Source organism: Cyanistes caeruleus, chromosome 16, assembly GCF_971803275.1.
Source record: "Cyanistes caeruleus chromosome 16, bCyaCae1.hap1.1, whole genome shotgun sequence".
NCBI lineage: Eukaryota > Metazoa > Chordata > Aves > Passeriformes > Paridae > Cyanistes > Cyanistes caeruleus.
Window position 1 is genome coordinate 6667692 of NC_141716.1, and position 23288 is coordinate 6690979.

Below are 23288 nucleotides of genomic sequence, written 5' to 3' on the forward strand. Positions count from 1 at the left end.
CACTCCGACCGTCCCATATGGAACAAATGTACATTTTCCATCAATTGTTTGTATTTTGCATTTAAAGAAAGAAGGGGGAGGGAAAAAAAAGCCAGCAAGCAAGCGGGCTATACATATACGCGAAGCGTCGGTGACAGCAGATAGGCCCCATCGCGGAGAGGGAGAAACACTGGCCAGCGTTCAAGAGACTCAAACGTATGGTATGAAACAATAAATTTTAAGTGTGTTTTGACATATTTGGTGGTCTCTGCCTCATGCTTAATGAGCATTGGTCCACGTTGCGGGGGAACTGCGCAGCTCGGGTGGTTGGCAGGCTGTGCTGGCCGGGGGGTCGGTGGCCGGTGAGGCCGGAGGCAGGCGTTGAGGTGGTCCTGGCATGTGTGTCCCAAGGGAATGGGGCACAGGGATGTGACACCATGGACTGCGCTGGCACCCTCAGAGGAAGGGATGCTGTAGGTAGCACAGTGCCTCTGGGGGACGAGCGGCGATGCCAAATTGCAGGAATAAGCATCAAGAGGTAGAATTGGGTAAAATTTGGTCAGGAGGGGACACATAACGTGGTGGTGATGTCCCAGGGCAGCATCCCTCACCTCTGCATGACTTGGGCAACCTGTGCTCCCATCTCCAGGCTGGGTCCCAGGCAGGCAGGAAGACGGTGAGCTCTCACATCCCATCAGCACGGGGACAAAGCCCGAAGGGATGGGCAAAGCGGCAGGACAAGGGAGTGCAGCCCTCCCGCATCCCCCGCCTCTGTGCCAGGCTGCCCGGCCCCCCCGTCTGACAGGGCTTGATCAGAAAGATGGACATGAAAGTGGAGCTTGGCTCTGGTTTCTCTCTCATTCAGAACATTCAAAAACTATTAACTGTGGTGGGGGTAAGCAGGCAGCTGGTTTTAATATCGTACTCTTCCAATTGTGTTGGGTTTTTTTTTTCCTTGCTTTTCGCGAGCACTTTAAGTGACATGGTTACATGTATTTGATTAAAAAGCTGTAATTCAACGAGTGCATTTTCTTGTACTGTACAAAACGGCTTAAAGACACAGGATTTATTTACGGTGGTCCCCCAGTTTTCCAGCTCTGCCAAAAGACAAGATGACAGGGAATTCACAGGAGGGAGGACGGATAGCAGCAGAAGGGGACATGCAATATCTCCTGGCTTTCCCAGTGCGGGAACACAACTGGATCATTTCCTCTGCTGTAAGGTCAGCCCACTGCCACCAGCCTGGTCCTTGGGGCCATCCACTGGTCCCAAAAGCATAAATTCCTTTTGGTGTCCCCAGGACTGGTTCTCAGCTTACAGGAGCTGGCAGAGGGCACAGCTAGGAGGGGACAGCTAGATTTGTCCAAACTGGCCCCCATCCTGCCTGCAGCAAGATGCTGCAGGACACAACTGGAGGCAGGAGGGGGAGATTTTTTTCCAACCATGCCCATCCCCTGCCCATGCAGAGATGTTGCCAGCACTGAGGAGCTCGTCCCAATCCAGCAGCTCTATTTCCTAAGGAGGAAAAAGCCTTTATGAGATCCCAGCAAGGAGCCATGGCCTGATGCTGCCGAGAACCCTGGATCATCTCCCGTTAACCCAAACATCTCCCATGGCACAGCCACAGACTGGAGCCATGCTCACCCACACCTTTTTGGCTTCTCTGCTTCCAAAGTGATGAATTTCAAGCCAAAAAGGCAGGAGACGATTAAAGAGCATGAGACTGCTCTGCAACCCTTCAAGCATCAATATTACAATATCCCCCCACTCTGCCAGCCACAAGGGGCTGTGGCATGGTCCCCGAACTCCAGCAGATCCCTGGGCTTTTTGCATTCCTCTGGCCGGGAAAGGAGGCGTGTGCCTGTGTGTGTGTGTGCAACGCTGACCCCACAAACCCACTCCACCCAGCACAGCTTCACCGTTCTCACCCAGATGTACAATAAAAATTGGTAATAAAAATAAACCCAGCAACGCTTGCACCTCACCTGCCTCAAAGTCCCTGATGTGCAGCCCCAGGGACATGGACACGGATCCCAGCACCACTCAGGACCACCCTGGGAAATCCCGGCCTCCCCCATCCCTGCCTGGGGGGCCGGAGCCTGCCTGGCTGCTGGCCATGCCGAGCCGAGCCGTGTCTCTTCCTCAGCTCGCTCCTGCCCAGGGATCACCTGCAGTTCAGTTGATTTATGAACGGAGAATTTTTCGAGCTCTGTTTCCTTTTCATTGTTGTTTCAGTTGCTGCGCTCGCTTCCGCCCGCCTTTGAATAACTCCTGCCACGCTGCGAGCGGTGAGAAACGCACCGAGTAAACACTCACACTCACACAGGACCGGGGGACAGGAGCCCCAAAAATGGGGGGACACTCTGGCTGGTCCTACCTGTGGCAGGAGGTCGCTGAGCTCCAAGCGAGCAGAGCTCCGGAATGGATCCTCCTTGTCTCAGAGCTGCAGTTTGGGATGGGGTAGCCACATCCTGACCTCCTGCCCCGTGACACAGCTCCTAGGAGGTGGCAGTCCCGTGGGGATGCTGCTCTCCCGTACTGTGGCTGGGGAGAAGAAGGTTGTGGTGGGTGGTTTGACTGAAGGGACCCTAAAATGTGATTTTCGGCGGGGTGACCCACTGCCCCATAGAGGGCAGGGTCCCCCCGCCCAGGGCTGTGCTCCACCCGGCTTCACTCCCGTCCTCATGCCCAGCTGGAGCAGGGGCTCCCACTGCGGCACAGAGACGATGCTCTCTAGGGAGCTTGGGTTGATTTACAGAAAAGCCCTTGAAAGAAAGAAAGAAAGAGGAAAAAAAAAAAAAAAAAAGCAATCAGGAAAGGAAAGAAACCCCAACCGCAATCTCAGCTCAACCCAGGACCCACATCCCCGCCGCTGCCACCTGCCATCCGCCTTCCCCCTCCCTCGCAGCCCCATCCCGGGCCACCGAGGAGCCCCCATCCCGGGCGATGGGCAGCTGCCCGTGCCGACCTGCGCCCATTGTCCTGCCCTTCCTCCCCGCGCCCCTCGGCCCCCGCCGCCGCCCCGGGGCCGGGGGGAAAACAGGAAGCGCTCCCCAGCACGCTGCTGCGGAAATGAGACAAGCGGGCTGGAGCGGCGGCGAGGACGGCGGGAGGAAGCGGACGGGATATTTGGAACTGACGGCGAATTCTTGGGCTTATCTCTGCGCCGCAGAGGCCCAGGAGTCCTTACAAAACAGCGCCCAGCTGGAGCGAGGCCCGAGGCTGGGGACGCGTCCTCGTCCCCAGCGCCGCTCGTGGTACCCGGCTGGGCGGCGGGACGCTGGTGGCAGGGAGGGGACACACACCCAGTGGGGTGGGTGGCACCTGCGTCCCATCAGTGGTCACGGAAGGGACCTGACGCCCCGCTGCAGTGTGGGGATGGGCAGCCACCGAGCTGAGTGATGCCCAGGTTGCGTGTACCTTCCTTCAGCAGGAATTTGGGGATGGCGGCACTCCCCAGCATCCCTAAAGCCTGTCCGAAAATCTGGCTGTTTTATGAGCCTCCAGGCACGAGTTTCCCCTTTCCCATGGGAAATCATTCCGTGTCCTGCCCACAGTCTGCACTGGGACACTTTCAGCCCTTCACCTTCCCTTCCATACCCGCAAGCACCAGCGGCAGGGCTGGCATGTGGATGCTGATCCTCTGCCTGCCCTGCCTTCCCTGCCCACGAAGGGTTACAGCCAGCCCGGATTGCTCCGATTTCGCCCTTCCATCTGCTGCTGGCCTTTTTGGTGGGTTTGAATTATTTTTCATAACAATGCTGTGATACTTTATATTCGGCACACCCCAGCCGGGGAATAGAAAGCGGGTCCGGGCTGGGAGCACCCGACCCAAAGGCAAAGGTCTCTGCAGTGCTTCCTAAAAGCTGGAAGCTGCCCGCTGCGGGCGTGGGAGAGGGGTGGCATCACCCCGGGGAGCTGGGGCTGCTGCCAGCACCCAGGACTCCCCACTTAAGCTTTGGTGGGGTCAGTCCCTCGTTTATTAATTGGTGGTGAAAATTAGACAGGAGCCCCGCAGCGGGAGGGGGAAGGCAGCCGGAGCACCCCAGCGTCAGCGCTGGGAGCGGCTCGGGGTGGGCATCACCCTCCTGGAGTGTCCCTAACCTGGTGGGGACCCCCGGCCGAGGGCACCCAGCGCGGTGGCTGCAAGGAAGCGCCTTTGGAGCCGGAGAGCGCTGGCGGTGGGGCGATGCCTGCGGACGGGACCCGCCGAGGAGGGCTGCCGAGGCCAGTGGAGCCAAATTTGGTGGCTGGTGGAGGGGAAGGGTGTGACGGGTCACCCTGGCAGAGGCTGAGACTCCTCCTCTGCGGGGAGGAGGACAAAGGATGGAAGCGGCTGCCCCGTTGCAACACATCCCCGGCGAGCACAATGGAAATGCCATCCTCCGTCTTGTGAAACAGGAACCTCATATGATCTCGCTGAAGGCTTGGGGACACTCTTGTAGGTCTGAGCGTGAAGCTCCCCGGGCTCCTTTCTCTACCCGCAGGGGAACAGGGAGAGTGAGGAGTGCCCCAGAGCATCCCTGCTCTGGTGAGGACCGAACTGCCAGCACTGTCCGCTGTGGCACGCTGGACCCGCTGGCAGGAGGAAGCGGATGCCCTGCCACCCATCCTGGGGACAAAACACCCCTAATTTCCCCTTTCCCCCCCAGCCCCACCAAAACACCGCCCTATGGTTCCCCAACAGCCCTGCTGAGCATCCCCCTCCCACCCTCCTCGAGGACTCCTAAACAAACCTCGTTCTCCCTTTATGTTCTTGACCCCAGATTTAATTAGACCCCCGTTTCCTGCCTATATGAAAAATCACTTCCCCGAGCAGGTGGCTGCGATACCGCGGGGGCTGTTGTTGTTTTCTTTGGGGCGGGGGGAAGGTGGTAAATGGGGGGAAGAGTTTGTTGTTTATTTTTATATTTACAAAGCGCAGCTTTTTCCTGATGCCGGGCATCGGAAGAGCGGCAGGATGTGACCTTCATCCATCTCCTCCTCGCTCACACAATACGGCCCCGAGCACCGCGGGCCGTCGCCGGCTTTGTCCCCCCGCGGCCGGCGGGCACCTCCCGAGCCGCCCCGCCGGCACCTGGCGCCCGCCGGCACCGCTGCCCCCCAGCTGGGCCCCGCCGCTCTCACTGGGAGAAAAAAAAAAATAGAAAAGAAAAAAAAAATATATATAGAAAAAAAAAAAAATAAGAGCAAGGTTGTCGGTTTCCTCTCTGGAAAACAAGCTGGAGCTGAGTGGGACAGCAGCGTGGGAAGGAGGGAGAAAGGGGTTCTGTTGAGGCCCTTGGGAGCCTCCCCTTCTTGGGGAGTGGCCAGGGCACGCTGCCTCCTCCTGCACTCCGTGTGTGGGGCAAAGCAGCCTTTTTTCACCAGGCCTGGGGCGAATGATCCCTGTTCTCCGTGCATGGGTCAAACACACCTTTGGCCCCGTCCAGATGCAGTCCTGGCATAATCCGGGCTATGAGGCAAGGAGGGGATGCAGCAAACTTCTGGTTCCCTCACCCTGATGTCGCGGGGAGCACCCAGCAGGCAAGACCCCACCCAAATCCCAGCAGGGACTCGCAGAACGGGTGCTGCTCTCTGTCCCCAGCGTTTGGAGCATCCCGATCCTTGCAGGCTCCAGCTGCTGGGATCGCTGTGCTGGGCTGATCAGCCCAGGTGTGGAGCTGGCAGTGCCTCCCTGTGCCCAGCGCAGGATGGATGAACACATGATGGAGTGAGCTCTCCTTGTTTTCCTTCTTCCCAAGAAGCGCCACGATTCCATGGTCTGGGGAGGGACCCGACCCAGCCCCACCCGTTTGTGCAGAGCAGTGTCTGTGGTGATAAAGCTGCAGGGACAAACATCCGATGTGACCCCAAACCAGCTCCGGCACCCACCGGTGGTACTTGCTGGTGGCAAAGGAATTGCTGCAGGATTTTACAGGGACAAAGGGTCTGTCACTCCAGAGCATCTTCCCTGAGCAGAGGGTCCCTCAGCATGGCTGAGCTCCACTCGGAGCTGCCCAAGACTTCAGGCCAGCTCTGTCCAGGGGGCTTGAACAGGGAGTGGCACAGCCAATGTGACCCCCAGTACCCTCCAGCACTGCAGTGGCGAAGCTGAACACTGCCAGCTGGCACAGGGCTGGCATGTCCCAACCCCCTGGTCACAGCCCAGATCCTGGAGCATGGCATGGCACAGCATGGAATGGCACAGCATGGCATGGCACAGCATGGAATGGCACAGCATGGAATGGCACAGCATAGAATGGTGTGGCACAGCTTGGTATGGCACAACATGGCGCAGTGGTGTGGCATGGCACAGTGTGTCACATCACCAGGGCTACCCTTGCTCTCACAGAGACACCAGCACCTCAGGGCCGCTTCAGTCTCACCCTGGCCGAGCATCCAGCAGCAGAGAAGGTGGCTCATTCATTTATCTTTAGCTCCCCAGCACCCCCCATCCCATGAGCTGCTCAGGACCCCAGGCAGGAGCAGGTGCAGCCCCAGTGGGGTACAGCACCCACCAGCCCAGTAGAGACCAGCCTCAAACCCGCTGGACGCCCCCAGCCCCAGGCAGGGCCCCCCTGCAGGTCAGCAGGGCCCTGGGTGCCCACCTGAGCACAGAGCAGGAGTGCTCACACCAGTGCTGGCCAGCACAGTTGGTTATCCTTACATTTGGCATCAGCTGCTTCCATTGGGCTCCATAGGGGAGGGAGAGAGAAAAGGAAAACTCAGCTCAGGGCGATTTAATAAGTTCAGTGTTACGAGCTGGGGAAAAGCTGTGGAACACACAAGTGGTAACGCAGGATTAATCTTTCCTTTAGTCTTGGGAATTATGTTTTCATTAATCCTAATTTTTCCAGATGTTTCACTCCTTATACCATGTTCTTCAAAGCCTCTGTGGCTGCAAATTCTAATGAAGCCATGAGAACATTTTAAAGAGAAAGATTCAAAGCTTAAATTGCTTCCTTTTTTTTTTTTTTTTTATTTTTCTTGGGTTTTTCTTTTTTTTTTTTTTAATTTCTTTTTTTTTTTTTTCCCCCTCCCTCTTTTCCCCCCGGTTGGGCTGTCGGGGAGTGCATGCGTGTGCGGTCCCAGCGCCTCCACATGTTGTGTTACACAATGTGCTAACAAGATGGAGAAGGCCACTCGGACCGCGTGATGCCGGGGTGACGTCTGTTGGGCTTTGTGTCCCCCCCACCCGGCAGGACCCGGCTGCGAGGGGCTGGGGAGGAGGGGGCTGGCCCCCTGCCCGCCCCCTGACAGCCGGCACCGGGGTCACAGCTGGTCCGGAGCTCTGCGAACATCCCCGGGGATGGCTCCCGGCTCCTCGGGCAGCGGGAGGGCGGTGGTTGTAGGACCCGCGGAGGGGATGGAAGAGCCGGAGCTGCGCGGGTAGCTCGGCTTTCTGGCAGGCTCTTTAGGGAATGGGGAATTCTGGGGAGCTCCAGCCTGGAGGGAGCAGCGGGTTAAAGAGTGATGCCCAGGCCGGGGGTGCTGTCAGCAGTTTTTTTCCCATCACACGGTGCTGCCCTGCGGGGATGAATTTGGAGCTCCCGCTCCCTCCTGGCCAGCAGCGGGTCCCCAGCACCCACCTGGGTGCCGGTGTGTGATGGGAGCACCCAGCCACTCCACTGCCACGGCAGCATTCCCAAACCTTGCTCCCCTTCAGGCTTCTCTCTCCATCCATCCCCAGCCCGGCACGGCCGCAGGATCCAGCCGCCACCGCCCGGTATCCCCTCCTCGCCGGGAGCCCTCGTCTGACGCAGGAGGTCAGGCAAGACGATCGTAACAACCCTCCCGGTCTCCAGCACCCGGGATTCAGATCCATGTACTTATATGGCCTGCAGAACGCGGTGGGAGCATGACCAACGTCTGGAAATCCAGATATGACTAGATCCCTTCATTAGTAATTTCTTGTACATGACTTTCTAGACCATGGGGATTTGTTAAATTTGCAGGAGTGTTTCTCACAGTGCCATGGACTGGCTGCTGCCAGCATATATTGGCTCAGATCTGTCAGATCCTGTTGCCTTATATGACCCTCGGTTAATTCAGCTTTTCTTTGTATCCAGCCCTCAGCGGGGTACTCCTGCAGCAGTCCCAGCGTGGATCCTGCTAAAATGGTTCCCCAGTCCTCCTGCCATAAAACAACTGCCCCCCCCAGTGAAAGGGGGATGTGGGGGGTGGAATTCAATGCTCCCCTCCCTCCCTGCTGCCCAGGCCCTCGCCAGATGCTTCCTCCATCCCTTCTCCTTTGGTGCCAAGAGAAAACTCGGTGTGCCTGGAAAATGTTACTGGAGGGATTGGACCTTCTCCCCACAGGGACCGTGGCATCCCAGTGGTGCACCCTGCACTGTGGGGTTAATCATTCGCTGCCTTCAGGGGTGCTCCAGGGCTGGGGGGGACTTTCACCTTCCCAGCGACCTCTTGGAATTTCGACCTTCTTTTATGGGTGCCATAAAGGTTATTTTTTAATCTGCAACCTGGTAGGGTTTCCCCCCTCTCGGCTGTGGGGTCTCTGGTCCAGGGGGAACTTGGGCATCACTGATTTTTGTGCCTCATGTGGTTTGGGAGGTGGAAAGGCTCACAGGATGGCCTTTTCCCAAGGGAAGGTGATTGTGGTACCCAAGAGCTCATCAAAGGAATGTGGTAGTGATTGGCCCATGGATGTGGCAGAGCTGAGGGTGCTGCTGGTAGGGATGTGTGGGGTTGTGGGTCACAGGGAATCCCAGGAGCCCAGAGAAACATCCCAAATCCCCAAGTGCTGCCAGAGCAAGATTTCCAAGTGGAAAAGGAGTGTGTGTCCAAGGACATCCTGCAACCCCCTATGCCCACTGAGCCAGCCGTGCCACCCCCTCAAACACCCCAAGCACTGAGTCCAGCAGCCCAGCCCTGCACAGGAGCTTCCCCGTGTGTCCCCAGCATCTCCTGAGCTGGCAGAGTCCAGCAAGGGACCCCGACCTCCTGGTGCCCTGCACCTCTGCTCTTTTCCAGAGATGATGGCCAGATCCAGGAGAATATTTACGTCCCAAACTTCCCAATGTTCTCTTTGTCCTCTCCAGAGATCTGGCAGTGCTGGGATGCTCCAGAAGGATGCATCCCTCCGGCATCTTCCTCCTCCTCCTTGCAGGAGGCACTGAGCCATAACCTTGAAGTCTTCCAAGCACTCTGTTTCTTAAAAGAGCTGATCCATAGCTTTTCCTTTTAGCATTTGATTTAACCACACCTTAAAAAAAGCCCCAGACCAAAGCAGGAAGAGGCAGGCTGAGATGCTGTGGGGAGCAGGAGAGAAGCAAGCAGGCAGCACCCACCTCTAGCCACACTGAGAGGAGCCCAACCCCTGCTGACCCAGAGCCAAAATGCTTCCTCAGCTCTGTAAGAGCAGCCCAGCTCCTCCATCACAGGAACACAGCCTGCTCCAAGCATCTCCCTGGGTTTGTATGTCACCCACAAACAGCCCAAGAGGTTTCACTGTACCAGGCTGGCTCCTTGAAAATCCCCTTGATGGGCTGGTGTGGTGTGTGAAGGGTCACAGGTGAGGAGATGGGGGCTGAAACCCCTTTCTTTTCCTTTTTTATACCAGCTATGGGTGGGGGAGGCTTTGCCTGCATCCCTTTGTCCTTCATACCACTGGCTGGTGGAGCTGGGAGCTGGCAGCAGCCGCAGGAGGTGGGACAGGCTGTTCCCCTGTGCAGGCAGAGGCAGGAGCAATGGGAGCATCCCATCCCATCCCATCCCATCCCATCCCATCCCATCCCATCCCATCCCATCCCATCCCATCCCATCCCATCCCATCCCACCCCACCCCATCCCATCCCATCCCATCCCATCCCATCCCATCCCATCCCATCCCATCCCATCCCATCCCACCCCACCCCATCCCATCCCATCCCATCCCATCCCATCCCATCCCATCCCATCCCCAGGCACCTCAGGGACAGCAAGAAGCCGAATGGCACCATGAAGACCCCAGTTCCACATTTCCTTGGGTGAGAAATCCCCAAAGGAGCATCCACTGCCATTAGCACCACCAGCCATGCAGCAGGGACGTGTTTGGGGCAGACAAAGCATCCCAACTCCCATCCCCAAACCCTCACTGCTCCCACCACTCCTCTGTTGCTGCTGGCCATGGCTTGGGCACAACACAACCCCTCCTCACCCATCAAAGGCACTCCCTTCAAAGCACCACCTCCTCCTCTCTGTTGCCCCCATTTCCAGCATCTTTGGGTTGAAAAATGGCCGGGGAGGGTTTGGCAGAGGAGCCTCGTGCAGATTATTCAACAATTGTTTCCCATTTTGCGCCCTCGCCTGCCTCATCCTCCAGTAACAATGACGAAGAGCGGCGCGGAGCCAGCGCCCGCGGCAGGGGTGTTGAGATCAGGGACAGCACAAAAATATCTCCTCTCTGGAACAAATATTTACCAACCCTTCTGCCTTTTGTTCTTGTGGTTCTCATATATTTTTTTTTTCAATTTTTTTTTTTTTCCAGACATTCACTGGCAAAATGTCACATTAAGCAGCAACCCAGAAACTTCGGGGTAGCTGCTTGGCTGCTCTGGGCTTTGTTTTTCTCGCGCGCTAATTGTTAATGAATTTCCAGCCATTTAAGCCAATGCAAACCTGTGAGAAAATAATCTTTTCAGCCCTGACTTCGGAGCTTTATGGCGTTTCACAAAATCCAAGTGATGGATAAGGAAAACCAGGCAGAATGGGGTGGTGGCAGTGCCAGAGCCAACCTGGAGTGGAATGTGGCAGCACCAGAGAGGGAGCTGGGGTTGTCTGAGCTGCCAGCATCACTCCAGGGAGGTCCCCATTCCTGGATAAGTTCAGCAGTGGTGAGTGCCATGGTGCCCCCTGGCCAGCTCCTCACCAAGCTCCTTCTCCCTCATCTGCCCCACCACAGGTTTTTCTTGTTTCCCTTCAAAATCATCATGTCCCTCATGTCCACTTTTATGGCGGCCAAACAAGAACATGTGGTTATTTTATGGGTGTTGTGTTTGAAGAGGGGAGGGGCAAACCCCTCCTCTTCTGGAACATAAACTTGGATTTTGGGTTAATAATTAACCATGGCCATAAAACCCCCGATGTGGGAGCAAGCAGAGCTCACCCCGGAAGCGCTGCTGGACTGTCACCTCACACCAGTGCCCTGCTGACCACTGACCACCATCCCCTCCTGTCCGCTCCAGGATGGCTGTGCCACCCTCCACCTACCCCCGTCGCCTCCTGCCCCTCTTTCTGGGGCTTTTCCAGGGCACCCTGCTACTCTTCTTTGCCCTCTTCGTCACCTATGATGAGCCCTCGGTGCAGGCGGAGGATACAAACTTGGTGGCCAACCAGGTCTACAGCACCTTTCCCTTTTTCCAGGACATCCAGGTGATGCTGGTGGTGGGGCTGGGACTCCTTCTGACCTTCCTGCCCCGTTACGGGTTCAGCGCCTTCACCCACAACTTCCTCCTGCTCAACTTCTCCTTGCAGTGGGCGCTGGTGCTGCAGGGCCTGCTCCATCACTTCCACCACGGCCAGATCCACCTGGACCTCCACAAACTCCTTATCTCTGAGTTTGCTGCTGTGACAGTGCTCATCTCCGTGGGGGCCATCCTGGGGAGGGCCAGCCCCTGCCAGCTGCTCGTCATGGCCACCTGTGAAATCCCCATCTACCTGGCCAGCGAGTGGGTCATCGTCACCTGTCTGGGCGTTCTGGATGTGGGCGGCACCATCACGATCCACGTCTTCTCCTGCTATTTCGGCCTTGGTGTGTCCAAGGCTCTGTTCAGGGCAACACAGCAGCCACTGCACCCCAAGGAGACCCCAACACCCAGCTCTGACCTCATGTCCCTGGTGGGGACACTCATCCTCTGGGTTTTCTGGCCCAGCTTCGTGGCTGTCCTCTGCCAGCCAGGCGATGCCCAGCACCGTGCCATCCTGAACACCCTCCTGGCCATGAGTGCCGGTGCCATAACCACCGTGGTGGCCTCCAGCCTGCTGGAGAGGGACGGCAAGCTCAGCCCCGGCCACCTGCAGAACGGCAGCCTGGCCGGCGGGGTGGCCATCGGCGTGGTGGCCGACATGGCCATGCCACCAGTGGCCGCTCTTGCCCTGGGCAGCCTCTCGGCCGTGGCCTGTGTCCTTGGCTTCAGGTTCCTCAGCCCGCTCCTGCGGAGGAAGCTCACGCTCCACGACCAGTGTGGCATCCACAACCTCCACGGCTTGCCCGGCATTCTTGGTGCCGCAGCCAGCGTCGTGGCTGTCCTGGTGGCATCCAAGGACACCTCTGGGCCCCAACCCTCTCAGCTGTCCCCCGCTGGGGGCAATGCCAGTGAGGTGGTGGAGGGACAGAGGGGGGTGGCCGGGCAGGCGCTGTGCCAGGCAGCGGGGCTGGCGGTGGCCGTCGGTGCCTCGCTGCTCGCCGGGCTGCTCACCGGTGCCGCTCTCCGGCTGCCCTGCCTGGCCCGGCCACCCGAGCGGCTCTGCTTCGATGACTCGCAGTATTTTAAGATCCAGGATGAGGCTGAGAGCCCAGAGCCAGATAACAGCACAGAGGAAGGAGCCCTGGCTCTGAAGGAGCAGGTTTAGGCAGTGGTGTGTGCACAGCAGCAGGGAGGGCCAGGGAATGTTACCGGCAGGACCAGCAGGCAGGAGATGCTGCCTGCACTCGCTCCTGCCCCATGCCTGGCTCTGGCTGTCAAGGATCCCAGCATAACTGGGTCAGCACCACAGCACTGGTCACCTCTCCACCCTCCCACCCTGCAGCTGCAACCCCCACCCCATGTCCCAGGGGCTCCCAGCACCCGCTCACTCCCGGCAGCAGCCAGAGAAAAGACCTGCTCAAGGTGTCTCCCCTAGGATGGTTAATCGCCCCGATGAACCCAGATGGCCTCTCTGCAGGGCACTGGCTTCGGCTGCTTCACTCTCAGCGAGCGGCATCACCCTTGGTGCTCACCCCGACCCTCAGCTCCAGATTCCCCTGCCCACAATGGGCAGCACCTGGAGGAGGCTGCCAGCTCAGGCCACAGCTACAGGAAAGGAGCTCAGTGCCCACTGCCCAGAGCATGGAACTGCGGCAGCAGGGAGATGGCCCCAAGGAAAGGACTTTACAGGGATCTGATAACCTGAGCTGGACAATTCACCCTCCAGGAGAGCTGGTAAAGGGAAGCGTCAACTCTTTTTAACACTGGTGTGCAGCAGTGAGGATGCAGCCCAAGCACGGCGAGGAGCCTCGGAGAGAGCCAGGATGCAGGAGGCACCAGCAGACCACAGCACCCTCATCCCACCCCGAAGCTGGAGCTCGGAAAGCTGCGCCAGCATCCCAGGAAGAGCAGCGGCCCCATCCCATCCCACCACGGGCAGCGAGCCGCTTCCACCCTGCGGAGGACAAAGGCTGCGGTCCATGGTTGGCATGCGGCAAGCTGGGAGCGCGGGGCCGCATCCTGCCCGGAGAGCGAGGGCTGTGATTCACATCCCCCCTGCCATGAATCACCGCTGCCCCTGCGCCCCCACGGAGCCCGCTGCTGCCGAGACAATGCGGGCCATGCTCAAGGGCTCCCGAGGGGGTCGAGGCCACCGAGCCCCCCAGCTCTGGCTGCGGGAGTGGGGGGCTCTCGGCGTGGTTGGGGGTCCCCAACCCTGAGCGGGTGGGAGAGGCGCTGGATCCCTTCCACCCGGTGCAGCCCCAGGCGGAGCCAACACCAAGAGGGAGAGAGGCTGGGGAATTCGCCCTCCAATAATCACAAACAGGCTTGGGGGCCCGGGCGTGTTTGGTTAATTGTTAGAATAAAATATTGCCGAGCTCTGACAAAGAAATCCTGCCCCGCAGCCCGGCGCGGCCGAACAATGGGCCCCGGCGCAGGATGCTGCGGGCTGAGCAGAGGGGCCAGGGGTCTTGCGGGCGGGAGGCAGCTCGGTTCCCCCTTCCCCAGACGAGCCCCAGGAGCCCCCCATCTTCTTGGCAGCTCGGTGTGGATGTGCCCCATGACAGTGTGGAGCGATGGGAGCGGGGGCCGGCCCGGGCCCTCTGCAGTGCCCCGCTCCCGAGAGCCGCCGGGACCGGCCCCAGCCCCCGTGAGAGGAGCTGCACACACAGGCGTGTACACACCGGTAATCACACACACACACACACACACACACGTGTGCACAGCCCTGCACACACTCACAGCACCACAGCTGTGTGCCCAGACACACAGGCACACACAGGAACACACACACAGGTACATACATGTGTACACACGTGGACACACATGCACAGACACATCCGTGCACACACATCCCAGCACTCACTCACACCCACACGCAGGCACAGCCCTGAGGCTGCCAACCTCTTGCTGTCAGGGACAGCGGAGCAGCCGCTCTCCAGCATCCCCCAGCCCTTCCCAGCGAGGATGAGGATGCAGGCTCCCGCTGAGCAGCCCGCGGCAGCCAGCAGGGGAGCGAGCGATGAGGGCGCAGGGAGGGAGCACACCCGGAGCTGGGCCGGGGCACACCCCGCCTCCCGGCTGGCATGTCCTGGCACGGGCACCCCGGCACGCCGCGCCACAATCTGGTCGGCAGATGCTCCAAAAACCAGCGAGAAGCCCAAGAAAGGACAGGGGGCCAGCGCTTTCTGGCTGACCAGAGGGGTTCAGGCGCCCGGTGACCCACGGCCAGGGGTGCTGGGACCCACCTGGGTCATGGCATGGCCCCAGTCCCGGCCGTCCCTCCTCCCTGAGACCCGCTGTTCTGCCTCTGGGTGTGCTGCCCAGAGCTCCCCGCTCCTCCAAACCAGTTGCTCTCCAAAGGATGGAGCAGTCAGATATTTTGCAGAGCCTCCAGCATTTATCACACTGTAAATCTGGGCTTTCAGCAGCTTCACGAAGCTGCAGGGCGATGGGAGAGAACAAAACGCTGCTCTGCTCCATCAGACACAGCCTGCATGTGCCAGGGCTGCCCGGGATTCGGGCCCCCAGCCCCACGGCAGAGTGAGGATTGAAGCAGAGGGTACCCCAGAGCCAAGAGGAGCTGCTGGCACCCCAAGATGGTGATGGCTCGGGGACAGCTGAATTTCAGTGGGACAGTGCTGGTGAGGAGGGCTGAAATGTGCCCCTGTGGAACCACAAGAGCCCCTGTCCCCCAGCATGGTCCCCCAGCATGAACCCCTGGCCAAGCTCCCCACACACAGTTCCTGGGCACGGTACCTCGGTGCAGACCCACAGCACCTGGGCATTGCACCCCTGCACGGGCCCCAGGCACGGTACCCCAGAGCAGTGCCCTGCACGCTGGGTTCTGCTGCTGCCTCTGGGCTCAGCCCCGAGCTGCGTTGGGATGCAGCCCCCCAGTCCTGGCAAGGAGACCAGCCCCCATCCTCGCCCCTACCCCTGTCCCCGCAGCCCCTCCACCAACCCCCATCTCCCAGCGGGGCTCTGCTGTGATTGCAAAACAAGCGGGGAGGGGAGGAAGCCGAGATTGTGCTGCTCGCACAGTGCTCGGATTCATCTGGCAGAGCGACACGGGGCACAAGGCAGGGGTGTGGGCACGGCCAGGAGCCCCCAGCCCCTGCATCCCCTCAGCTCCAACACCCGTGTGCAGCCTTTGCAGGGCAGAGGGTGCACAAGGGCACTCAGGGACCCCGGGCGAGGCAGGGGCTGGCTGGGCACTGAGCTGCTGCCAAGTGCCTGGCACAGCACAGGGGGACTGGGGGGGCCTTGGCAGCAGCTGGAGCCACATCAGAGCGGCCCCCCCAGAGCAGCCGGGAGCGTGCGGTGCTGCCCTCGAAGGAAATGCGCTCACTCCCATGTGCTGCACACTTGGGTTCGCCTCGCTGCTATTTTTATTTGACTTTTCAGGGCCTGTTTCCTTTTTCCGGCTGTTTTCGCTGTGATTCCACCACCACTTCGACCTCGTTTTTCCCCCTCCCTCCCTGTTGCTTCTTCCTTCACTCTTTCCTTCCTTTCCATGCACTCATTCCCACTGCCACAGCAGGTTCCCAGCTAGGCAGCAGCTGCCTGTGAGGGAAGGGCAGTAAAAGGAGGTGGTTTTTGCTCTGGTTTATCTGGGAAGGTGCTGACGGGTCACTGGAAGGGGGGACTTTGCTCCAGCCTTGATAAAGAGAAAGGCTGTGAGTCACCCTGTCCCCAGCCACTGTCCTGATCCTGTTGGTGCATGAGCTATCAGGTCCTGCCGTGGCCCCCAGCCTCACCCATGGGATATCAAGTGTCAATAAGGCTATTTTGGGATGCCAGTGGTTTGTGGAGGGACAGTGGTTGGGATAAGGAGGAGGAATACGAAAAAACCACTAGGAACTAAACCAGTGCAAAAGCTCCTGTGGGGGCAGCAGAAAGGGCAGTGCTCGCTGCCGAGGAGGAGGATGGAGCTGAGAGGAAGGAGCCCAGGCATTATGGGGCCAGCCGGGGAGGAGCATGGCACCGGGAGGCCTCTGGCATTGGCTTGTGCTGGGCTGTGGCTCCCTGGATGGCCCCTGGTGCCAGCCTGCCCCGTGCCAGGCAGACAGCATTTCCAGGGCACCCACAAGAGCAGCATTCCCAGGCTGCACCCCCTGCTCTGACCCCCAGTCCAGGGTCCCTGTCCCACCCCATCAAACCAACCGGTCCTGCCTGCAGCCTGCTGCAGCCCGGGGACTCTGATGTGCCCATGCCAGGGGGGCTCTCTCCCACCCACCCCCGGTTATGAAGCTCTTCCAGCTCCTGCCAGCCCAACACCCAGAGGCTGAGGGTGGGCAAGGACCCCTGAGCATCCCTTGCCATCCCCTCCCCGAATGCCCCCTTCCCAGTCCGACCCCCCAGAAACCCCCAGGGAAAGCCGCCCCCCTACCTCCTCCAGGGCATGGGGGGTGTCCCGCTGACTGACAGCGCTCATCGCCCCCCTGGCCACAGCCCTGCCCGCACCGGGGCCGGTGGCCGAGGCTCGGTGGGGACGAGGGCCGGCGATGCTGGCGTGGCCATGGGAACACGGCGTGGGCAGTGCCCGGCTCCGCTCAGCACGCACAGCCCGCTGCTGCCATCTCGTGTCCTCCGCAGCCATCCCCTCCCAGACAGCATCCGGGGAGGTGGGATGGGGAAACTGAGGCACGGACACACTGCAGGCCCTCCTGGCCGTTGTTCCAGGGGAAATGTCCTTCCAGAAAAGCAGCTCCTGGTTTCCATCGCCCACACACCAGGGATGCAGACAGAGTGAGCAGAGGCAGGATGCCACTGTGCCCTCCACTGCTGTGAGCTTCTGCCTGGGCTTCCACGGGCCCAGCACCACGGCCAGACCCTGCACTGTGCCAGCTCCATCCACAGCACAGGAGTCCCTGGATCACCAGATAAAGCACCCAGAGTACTTCCAGGGAAGGAGAGGTCTTATTTCTGGCTTCCCAGAGGCTGTTTGCCACCCAACAGAGCAGTGGAGGCCACAGACAGGGTGCTGGCAGAGCACAGTGACAAGGGAGGATGCCCTTCACTTCTCTCCCCACGCCCCAGCATTCCCTCCCACAGTGCTGCCTGTCACCAAGGCTGAGCCTTGGCCTCAAGCACCCACACCGGCCTGGGATTTTTGGATATCAGAGCTCCCCAGGCTGCCCCAGATGCCCAGTGATTCACCTTTACTCCCCTGTCCACTGTGGGTGCCTGGCTGCTCTGCATCCCCCAGCAGAGCCTCAGAGACACCCATTCCCACCCACAGCCCTAACAACCTCACAGCCTTGCAGATGCACTGTGGCCTCACTTCCAGCAGAGCCCCTGGAAGCACAGCCCCACATGTCCTCTTCCTGCCCCCAAACACACCCATTGTCCTCAAGAGAGCAGCAGGTGCTGCAGGACCAGGAGCAACTAAGAATCCACACCTGACCTTCTATTTTTGATTCTTTCCCTTCTTCCCAGTGTTTCTGCTGTTCCAGGTTTCTGCCACAGCCATCCCACAGCAAACCAACCTGCCAGCCCCAGCCACGTGGGTCCGGTCCCTGGGCACCTCTTGGAGCAGGAGGATGAATTCAGCTTGGGCTGAACCCTTCTGCTCTCAAGGCTGAGCTTGTCCCGGGTTCCCAGAGAAGCCCCCGGCAGCCGCTGGAGCAGCACATCCCCCCGGCGTGCGGCGAGGGCGTCCCTACGAGTCCCAGGGCGCTTGGCGAGGTGCGTGCAGGGCATTGAGCTTCTCCCAGCAGGTCGCCAGCCTCTCCACCTTCCTGCCGATCTCCCGCAGCTGCTTCCTCCTGCGGCCTGCTGCCCCTGGCCGGGGCTGTGCCGGGACGGTGCGCGCTGGGCTCTGCGGTCCGTGCGCCGAGGGAGGGAGCAGAAATCCCCCCCGCACATCACAGACATTAGTCAGGGGACAAAAGCCACCACACACAGGCTCTGCATGGCTGAGGAGGCCAAACTGCCTATGGCCACGGCAAGGATGTGGTCTCAGGTCCCCAAAGTCCCCAGAGGTGGCTGTCCCTGTCTGAGCTGGGGGTGCGCACCCCACAGCACACCCACGGACAGCAGGTCAGATCTCCAGAGCAGCAGCAGCTCCATCCCACACCAGCAGACCCCAGGCAGGGTTGTCCCCAGCCCATGTCCCCAGCAGTGGCAGTGAGGACAGTCCCAGCAATGTGCCAGGGTCAGGCAGAGCTGGGAGCTGGCACTCTGCTGCCCTTGGTTTCCCTGCTGGTGCTGCCATAGGTATTCTCCTGGATGGGGTTTCCCCAGCAGAGCCATGGAGATGCCAGAGGAACCCAGACCAGCCCTTAGGGGAGAAATCCCAATTCTTGCCTATGAGCAAGAGCAGGACAGGGGAAATGCACCCACAGGGCGAGCATCCCACCAGGACAAGGCGCTGTGCTCCCCTCAGCCATGGCATCGTGGCACTTGTGGAAAAACTCACTTGGGAGCCACTGGTAAAACCCCACCAGCTTGGCCCACACTGCCACAACTGAACTTCCCTCCCTTGGTTATTCTGAAGCTCCCAGGGATGGATGTGCAATCAGCATTCCCCAGCTCCCAGAATCAAGCAGGCAGAGCCCAGAGACTCCTCACAGGCAGCCAGGAGAGCACAAAACAAGGCAAGGTCTGCCCACAGCCCTGGGAGCCACTGACGTGGCTGGGAAGTAGAGGGCTTCCTACCTTGCTGATTTTCCTGCAGTTCTCCCGGAGCACAAAGTTGGTGTTCCTGGCCACCCTCCAGACCGCCAGCTCCTCAGTGCCCTGCAGGGTGCCAGCCCCCAGCTCCGGCAGGGACATGCTGATGTTGTAGATGGACAGCAGGATCTTCTGGTCCTGCAGAGGAGAAGCACAGAGCCCCGGGCAGGGAGGGAGGCTCTGTGGCTCCCTGGGGGCTCAGGCCAAGCGATGCCCCAGCCCTGGGTCCCTCCACGCTCACCTTGTCCGAACGACAGGCGGGCCCAGCCCTCCCACTCCTGTACACCGACCCAGTCAGGTTTCTCTGGAGAAATAAAGCAAGAAGATCCAGCACCTCGCAGGATCCGTGCTTCCCACTTGGAGCGAGGATCCCCCATTTAAACACAACCCCTCCCCAACACTGCTGAGTCCATATTCCCTCCCCACATCCCACTGCAGGGCTGCATCCAGCCCAGCAGCATTCCCAGAGCCAGAGCTGGGCCCGCCTGTCTTGGCTCACCAGGTTCTGGATCTCATGGAAGATGACGGCGCGGTACTGCCGGAGGATTTTGGCGATGCTGCACCTCCTGCCTCTGCTCAGCACAGCCACCAGCAGGAGCAGCAGAACAGCACAGGAGAGCACCCGGGGGAAAATCTGCCAGGGAAGGGCTCAGAGTCAACTGGGGATTAAGGAATGTTCTGGGCTCTGCCTTCAACCCCTAGTCACGAGCTCCATTGGACCCGTACCTGAAGATGCAACATGTGATGGAGGAGCCTCAATTGTCTCCTCTCCCAAAGAACATCCTCCCAGATGAGCCATCTCTCCTTGGAGCAAAGCCCTTGGGAAACTGCTCCAGCTTTCAGCCCAGCAGTGATGCCCATGGCACACACAGAGCTCTCTCTCGTGCCAGCAGGTGGGTACTTGGCACAGAGCTATGCCAGGGACCCGTGTCAGTCTACAGGGCTCAACCCTCAGCTCTCTGCCCCAACATGGTTCCACTAGATCCCCACTTGTGTCATTTCAAGGCCAGAGAACCTCAAGTGCCAAGACCCAAGGGGAGGTGCTGGGCTCCTTGGAGAGGAGCTGGAGGCAGGAGCTGCCTGGTCCCCACCAGCAACATCCACACCTCAGCCCAAATGGATCCAAACACTCTCAAAAGGATACAGCCACACCTCTGCTGCATGAATGGAACTAATACAGCATTTTTCCAGTTTCCCTGCAGCTCAGGCTCAGGGGCCCTCACCACAAGCCAGACAGAAGCAGCAGAAGCATCTGCTCTCACCAGCACATCCCAGCTGCTGCTGAGCCTGCTGGCTCCAAACCTTCCCAACAGCCCGTGCTGGCCCCTGCGGGCGGGGAACCCCAAGTGCTGACACCTGAGCTGGCAGAGGGGCACAGGGAGGGGGTGGATGGACCCTCCAAGGCAGGGATGAATCCCACAGCTTTGAAGAAAAGCCAGCACAAGCTCGAGTGACCAGGACTGGGGATATTTGAGCAGCAAAGAAAGGATGGGGAGCTCAAAATTTGTGCCAGGAAAGGAGCCCAACAACTCAACACATCTCTGCATTGCTGAGTGATGGCACAGCCCTGGGGCCCCATTCTGGTATTTCTATCATTTTACATTTTCAGGAAAAGTCCCCCCCCAACACAGCCCCCTCCCAAACAACCCTTGTGCTGCAGGTGTCAGGTCTGGGCAGGCAGGAAGCAGCTCAGCTCCTTCCAACTATGCAACCCCTGCGCCGCAGCCAAAGCAGGAGCGAGGGGGAAGGGGCCGCAGCTCTCCCTGCAGCCTGTGCCTGCTGCTCCCCACCTCAGCTCAGGGGTCACTGCCTTCCCCAGCACCTCTGCACTTGCTCCTCTGCTCAAAGAAGCCAGAAGGAAGAATTTCCCTCACTGAATTCCAAGCCCAGGCACACTCCATCTGTCCTCTTTGGTGAGAACCTGGGGGGTTTGTTTGTAAAATCCGCACCTGCTCTGTGCTCCCTACTCAATCCTGAGCTGGACCTGGCTCCAAAAGGGAGAGGAAACCTTTTCCTACCCTCTTGCAGCTCAGTGGGAGTGATGGAGACTTAACAAGGCAAAATTCAGCCAGCACAGTTCTGGGAACACATGGACACAACTGTGACCTCGGAGGACAGGCACATGCAAAGAGAGGAGCAAATCCAGGTATAACCAGCAGAAATCTCACCAAGCTCCTCAGCATCCCTAATCACCACCCACCTTCCAGTAGAGCTGTGCTGAGCTTTACCTGGGAGCTGGGAAGGGCAGGGAAGAGCCTCCTTGTGCTGCTGGGTTTGCTCCCTGCAAACCACTGAGAGACCTTACCCCAGAGGTGATTGAGCAGAGAGCCCAGGGTATAATCCCCAGGGACATCAAAGGAGAGCACTGCTTCCATGAGGACACCCTGACCAAAGTCTAAGGGTTACTCTCCAGAAATCTCCTCTGCCAGGAAGGCAAAGCACTGTAATTTTATCATGAAAATGGGAATGACTTCCCCGAAATGGTTTGTTAAACAATTGGGACCCAGTTTCAGGAGAAAGCACACCATTTCCCACATTCCAAGACAGCCAAGCCTGGGCTCAGTGCTCAGCCTGGAAGGAATTGCAGAGTAGTCCAGGGAACAGCCAGGGCAGGAGGTCGGCAGGTGCTGTAGGTGCTTCCCCCCACCATGGAAAGCAGGGAAGCAGCAGTGGCAAGAGAAGGATGCAGGGAGACTGAGATGGCAAATCCTGCTCCTGACTTCTACCCCCTTCAGGATGGAGAACAAGTTCAGCAGCTGATTTAGGGTTATTCATTCTGCCTTTGCCCCCATCCCACAGCAACAAGCTACAGGCTGGTGGCACATCCCTTCCTAGGGGAGAGCTGGCAGTGAAGGAGCAGCCCTGGGAAGCGCAGATGCAGGACAGGCACAGCTAATCTCATCCTCCCTCTAATCCTCCAGCAAATACGGGGAGATAAGGGGAATCACCATTGTTGATAGACCAGCTCCTGCTGGCACTCCTGCCAGTCCCAGGCAGCAAGGGGCAATTCCTGCCACCAGCCTGGGAGCCCCACCGGAGTCACCAGGTCCTTCCAGCCAGACGGACCCTGTCCCTGACTCCCTCCTACCCAAAGGGACCCTGTCACCACCCAGAGCCCCAAGGCAGGGACAGACCCTCAGGACCAGCCACATTCAAGCCCCATCTCAGCGAGGTCTAAACCTCATCCCAGACACAGCAGCCTAATCCCAGCTGGACCAGCTTCCCCAGCCAAACCAGATCCTCCTCCTCACGGACTCCCAGCTCTGTCCCATCGCCACCCTTCTAAGGACCCAAGTCCCATTTGGACCCAGCCCAGCCCCATTCCAACTGCTCCAAGCCCTTTCCCAAGTGGTCCGGCCCCATCCCGACCAGTCCGAGCCTCTTCCCGGACGGACCAGCCCCTCTCCCGGTCGCTCCAAGCCTCATTTCAGAACCAGTCACCTCCCGATGGGTCCCACTCCGGCCGAGCCGGCCCCATCCCGCAGTGCGGCGGGCTCCGGTGGGTTCCAGGGAAGGGTGTCCCGGGGAGAAGGGGGTGTCCCGGGGAGAAGGGGGTGTCCCGGGGAGAAGGGGGTGTCCCGGGGAGAAGGGGGTGTCCCGGCGCACTCACCATGGAGCCCCGCGGGCGCGGCCCCCGCGGCGGTCCCGGGGAGCCCGGTCCGGCCCCGTCCCGCTGCGCCGGGGCCCGCGGTTTGAACTTGGCTCCACGGTGGGAGGGGACGGGACACGGCACCGCGGCCGGCCCAGCCCCGGCCCCGCGGGGGAGGCCGCCCCGGCCCCCCCGGGCCCCGGCGGAGCGCAGAGGGGAGCGCGTCGTGCCCGGGCTGCGGGGGTGGCAGAGGGTCCTCCTGCCCCGGAGGGACCGGCGGGGCAGTGCCCCCTGCTCGCACCCAGCCGGGGATCCCAAGCCACGCGTGTCCCTGTCCCGGAGCTGCACGCTGCGCTGCAAACCCCCGCGCTTTCGATTTCTGTTGGTGTGGGGCGATTGTTTCACCCTGGATTCACTGGGTGAACACTGACAACGGCACCGACCCGTGGCAAAAGTGACCGTCCAGGGTGAGACCCCCAAAATATCAACAGGAGGAGCGTCCTTGTGCTTCCAACCAAAGCCCTCTCTTCCTTCCCCTCTGCGTTTTGTACCTCACCCCCAATCCAGGCCCTGACTCAATTCGTATCAATTTTGGGAAAAACTGAACTGACAGCAACAAGGCTCTGCTGAGGAGCTGAATGTGGGTGATTGAGTAA

At 59.7% G+C, this 23288-nt stretch overlaps 1 protein-coding gene, 1 long non-coding RNA gene and 1 pseudogene across 2 annotated transcripts; 1 reads left to right on the top strand and 2 right to left on the bottom strand.

Annotated features, from left to right (window-relative positions):
* Window positions 1-29: 29 nt before the first annotated feature.
* On the bottom strand, window positions 30-2789 carry LOC111938106 (uncharacterized). Its single transcript, XR_002868883.2, has 3 exons — window positions 2357-2789; window positions 1965-2258; window positions 30-1494 (listed from the first exon to the last, which is right to left on the bottom strand). It is a non-coding gene; the product is annotated as an uncharacterized LOC111938106 (long non-coding RNA).
* Window positions 2790-10993: 8204 nt separating this feature from the next.
* LOC111922170 (ammonium transporter Rh type B pseudogene) lies at window positions 10994-13476 on the top strand (annotated as a pseudogene).
* Window positions 13477-15388: 1912 nt separating this feature from the next.
* On the bottom strand, window positions 15389-21951 carry C16H20orf204 (chromosome 16 C20orf204 homolog). The gene is made up of 5 exons (XM_086853244.1): window positions 19770-21951; window positions 19543-19677; window positions 19285-19347; window positions 19029-19181; window positions 15389-18189 (listed from the first exon to the last, which is right to left on the bottom strand). Exons 1-5 carry the CDS (start codon window positions 19902-19904, stop codon window positions 18031-18033), a joined length of 645 nt encoding a protein of 214 aa, XP_086709370.1. The 5' UTR covers window positions 19905-21951; the 3' UTR covers window positions 15389-18030.
* Window positions 21952-23288: the final 1337 nt, after the last annotated feature.

Excerpts from the sequence above, each read along its gene's own strand:
- C16H20orf204 (XM_086853244.1), bottom strand. The coding sequence starts at position 19,904 with ATGGGCATCACTGCTGGGCTGAAAGCTGGAGCAGTTTCCCAAGGGCTT. Across the intron at positions 19,678-19,769 it reads ATCACATGTTGCATCTTCAG|ATTTTCCCCCGGGTGCTCTC; the intron begins GTACGGGTCCAA and ends CTTCCCTGGCAG. Across the intron at positions 19,348-19,542 it reads TCCATGAGATCCAGAACCTG|AGAAACCTGACTGGGTCGGT; the intron begins GTGAGCCAAGAC and ends TTATTTCTCCAG.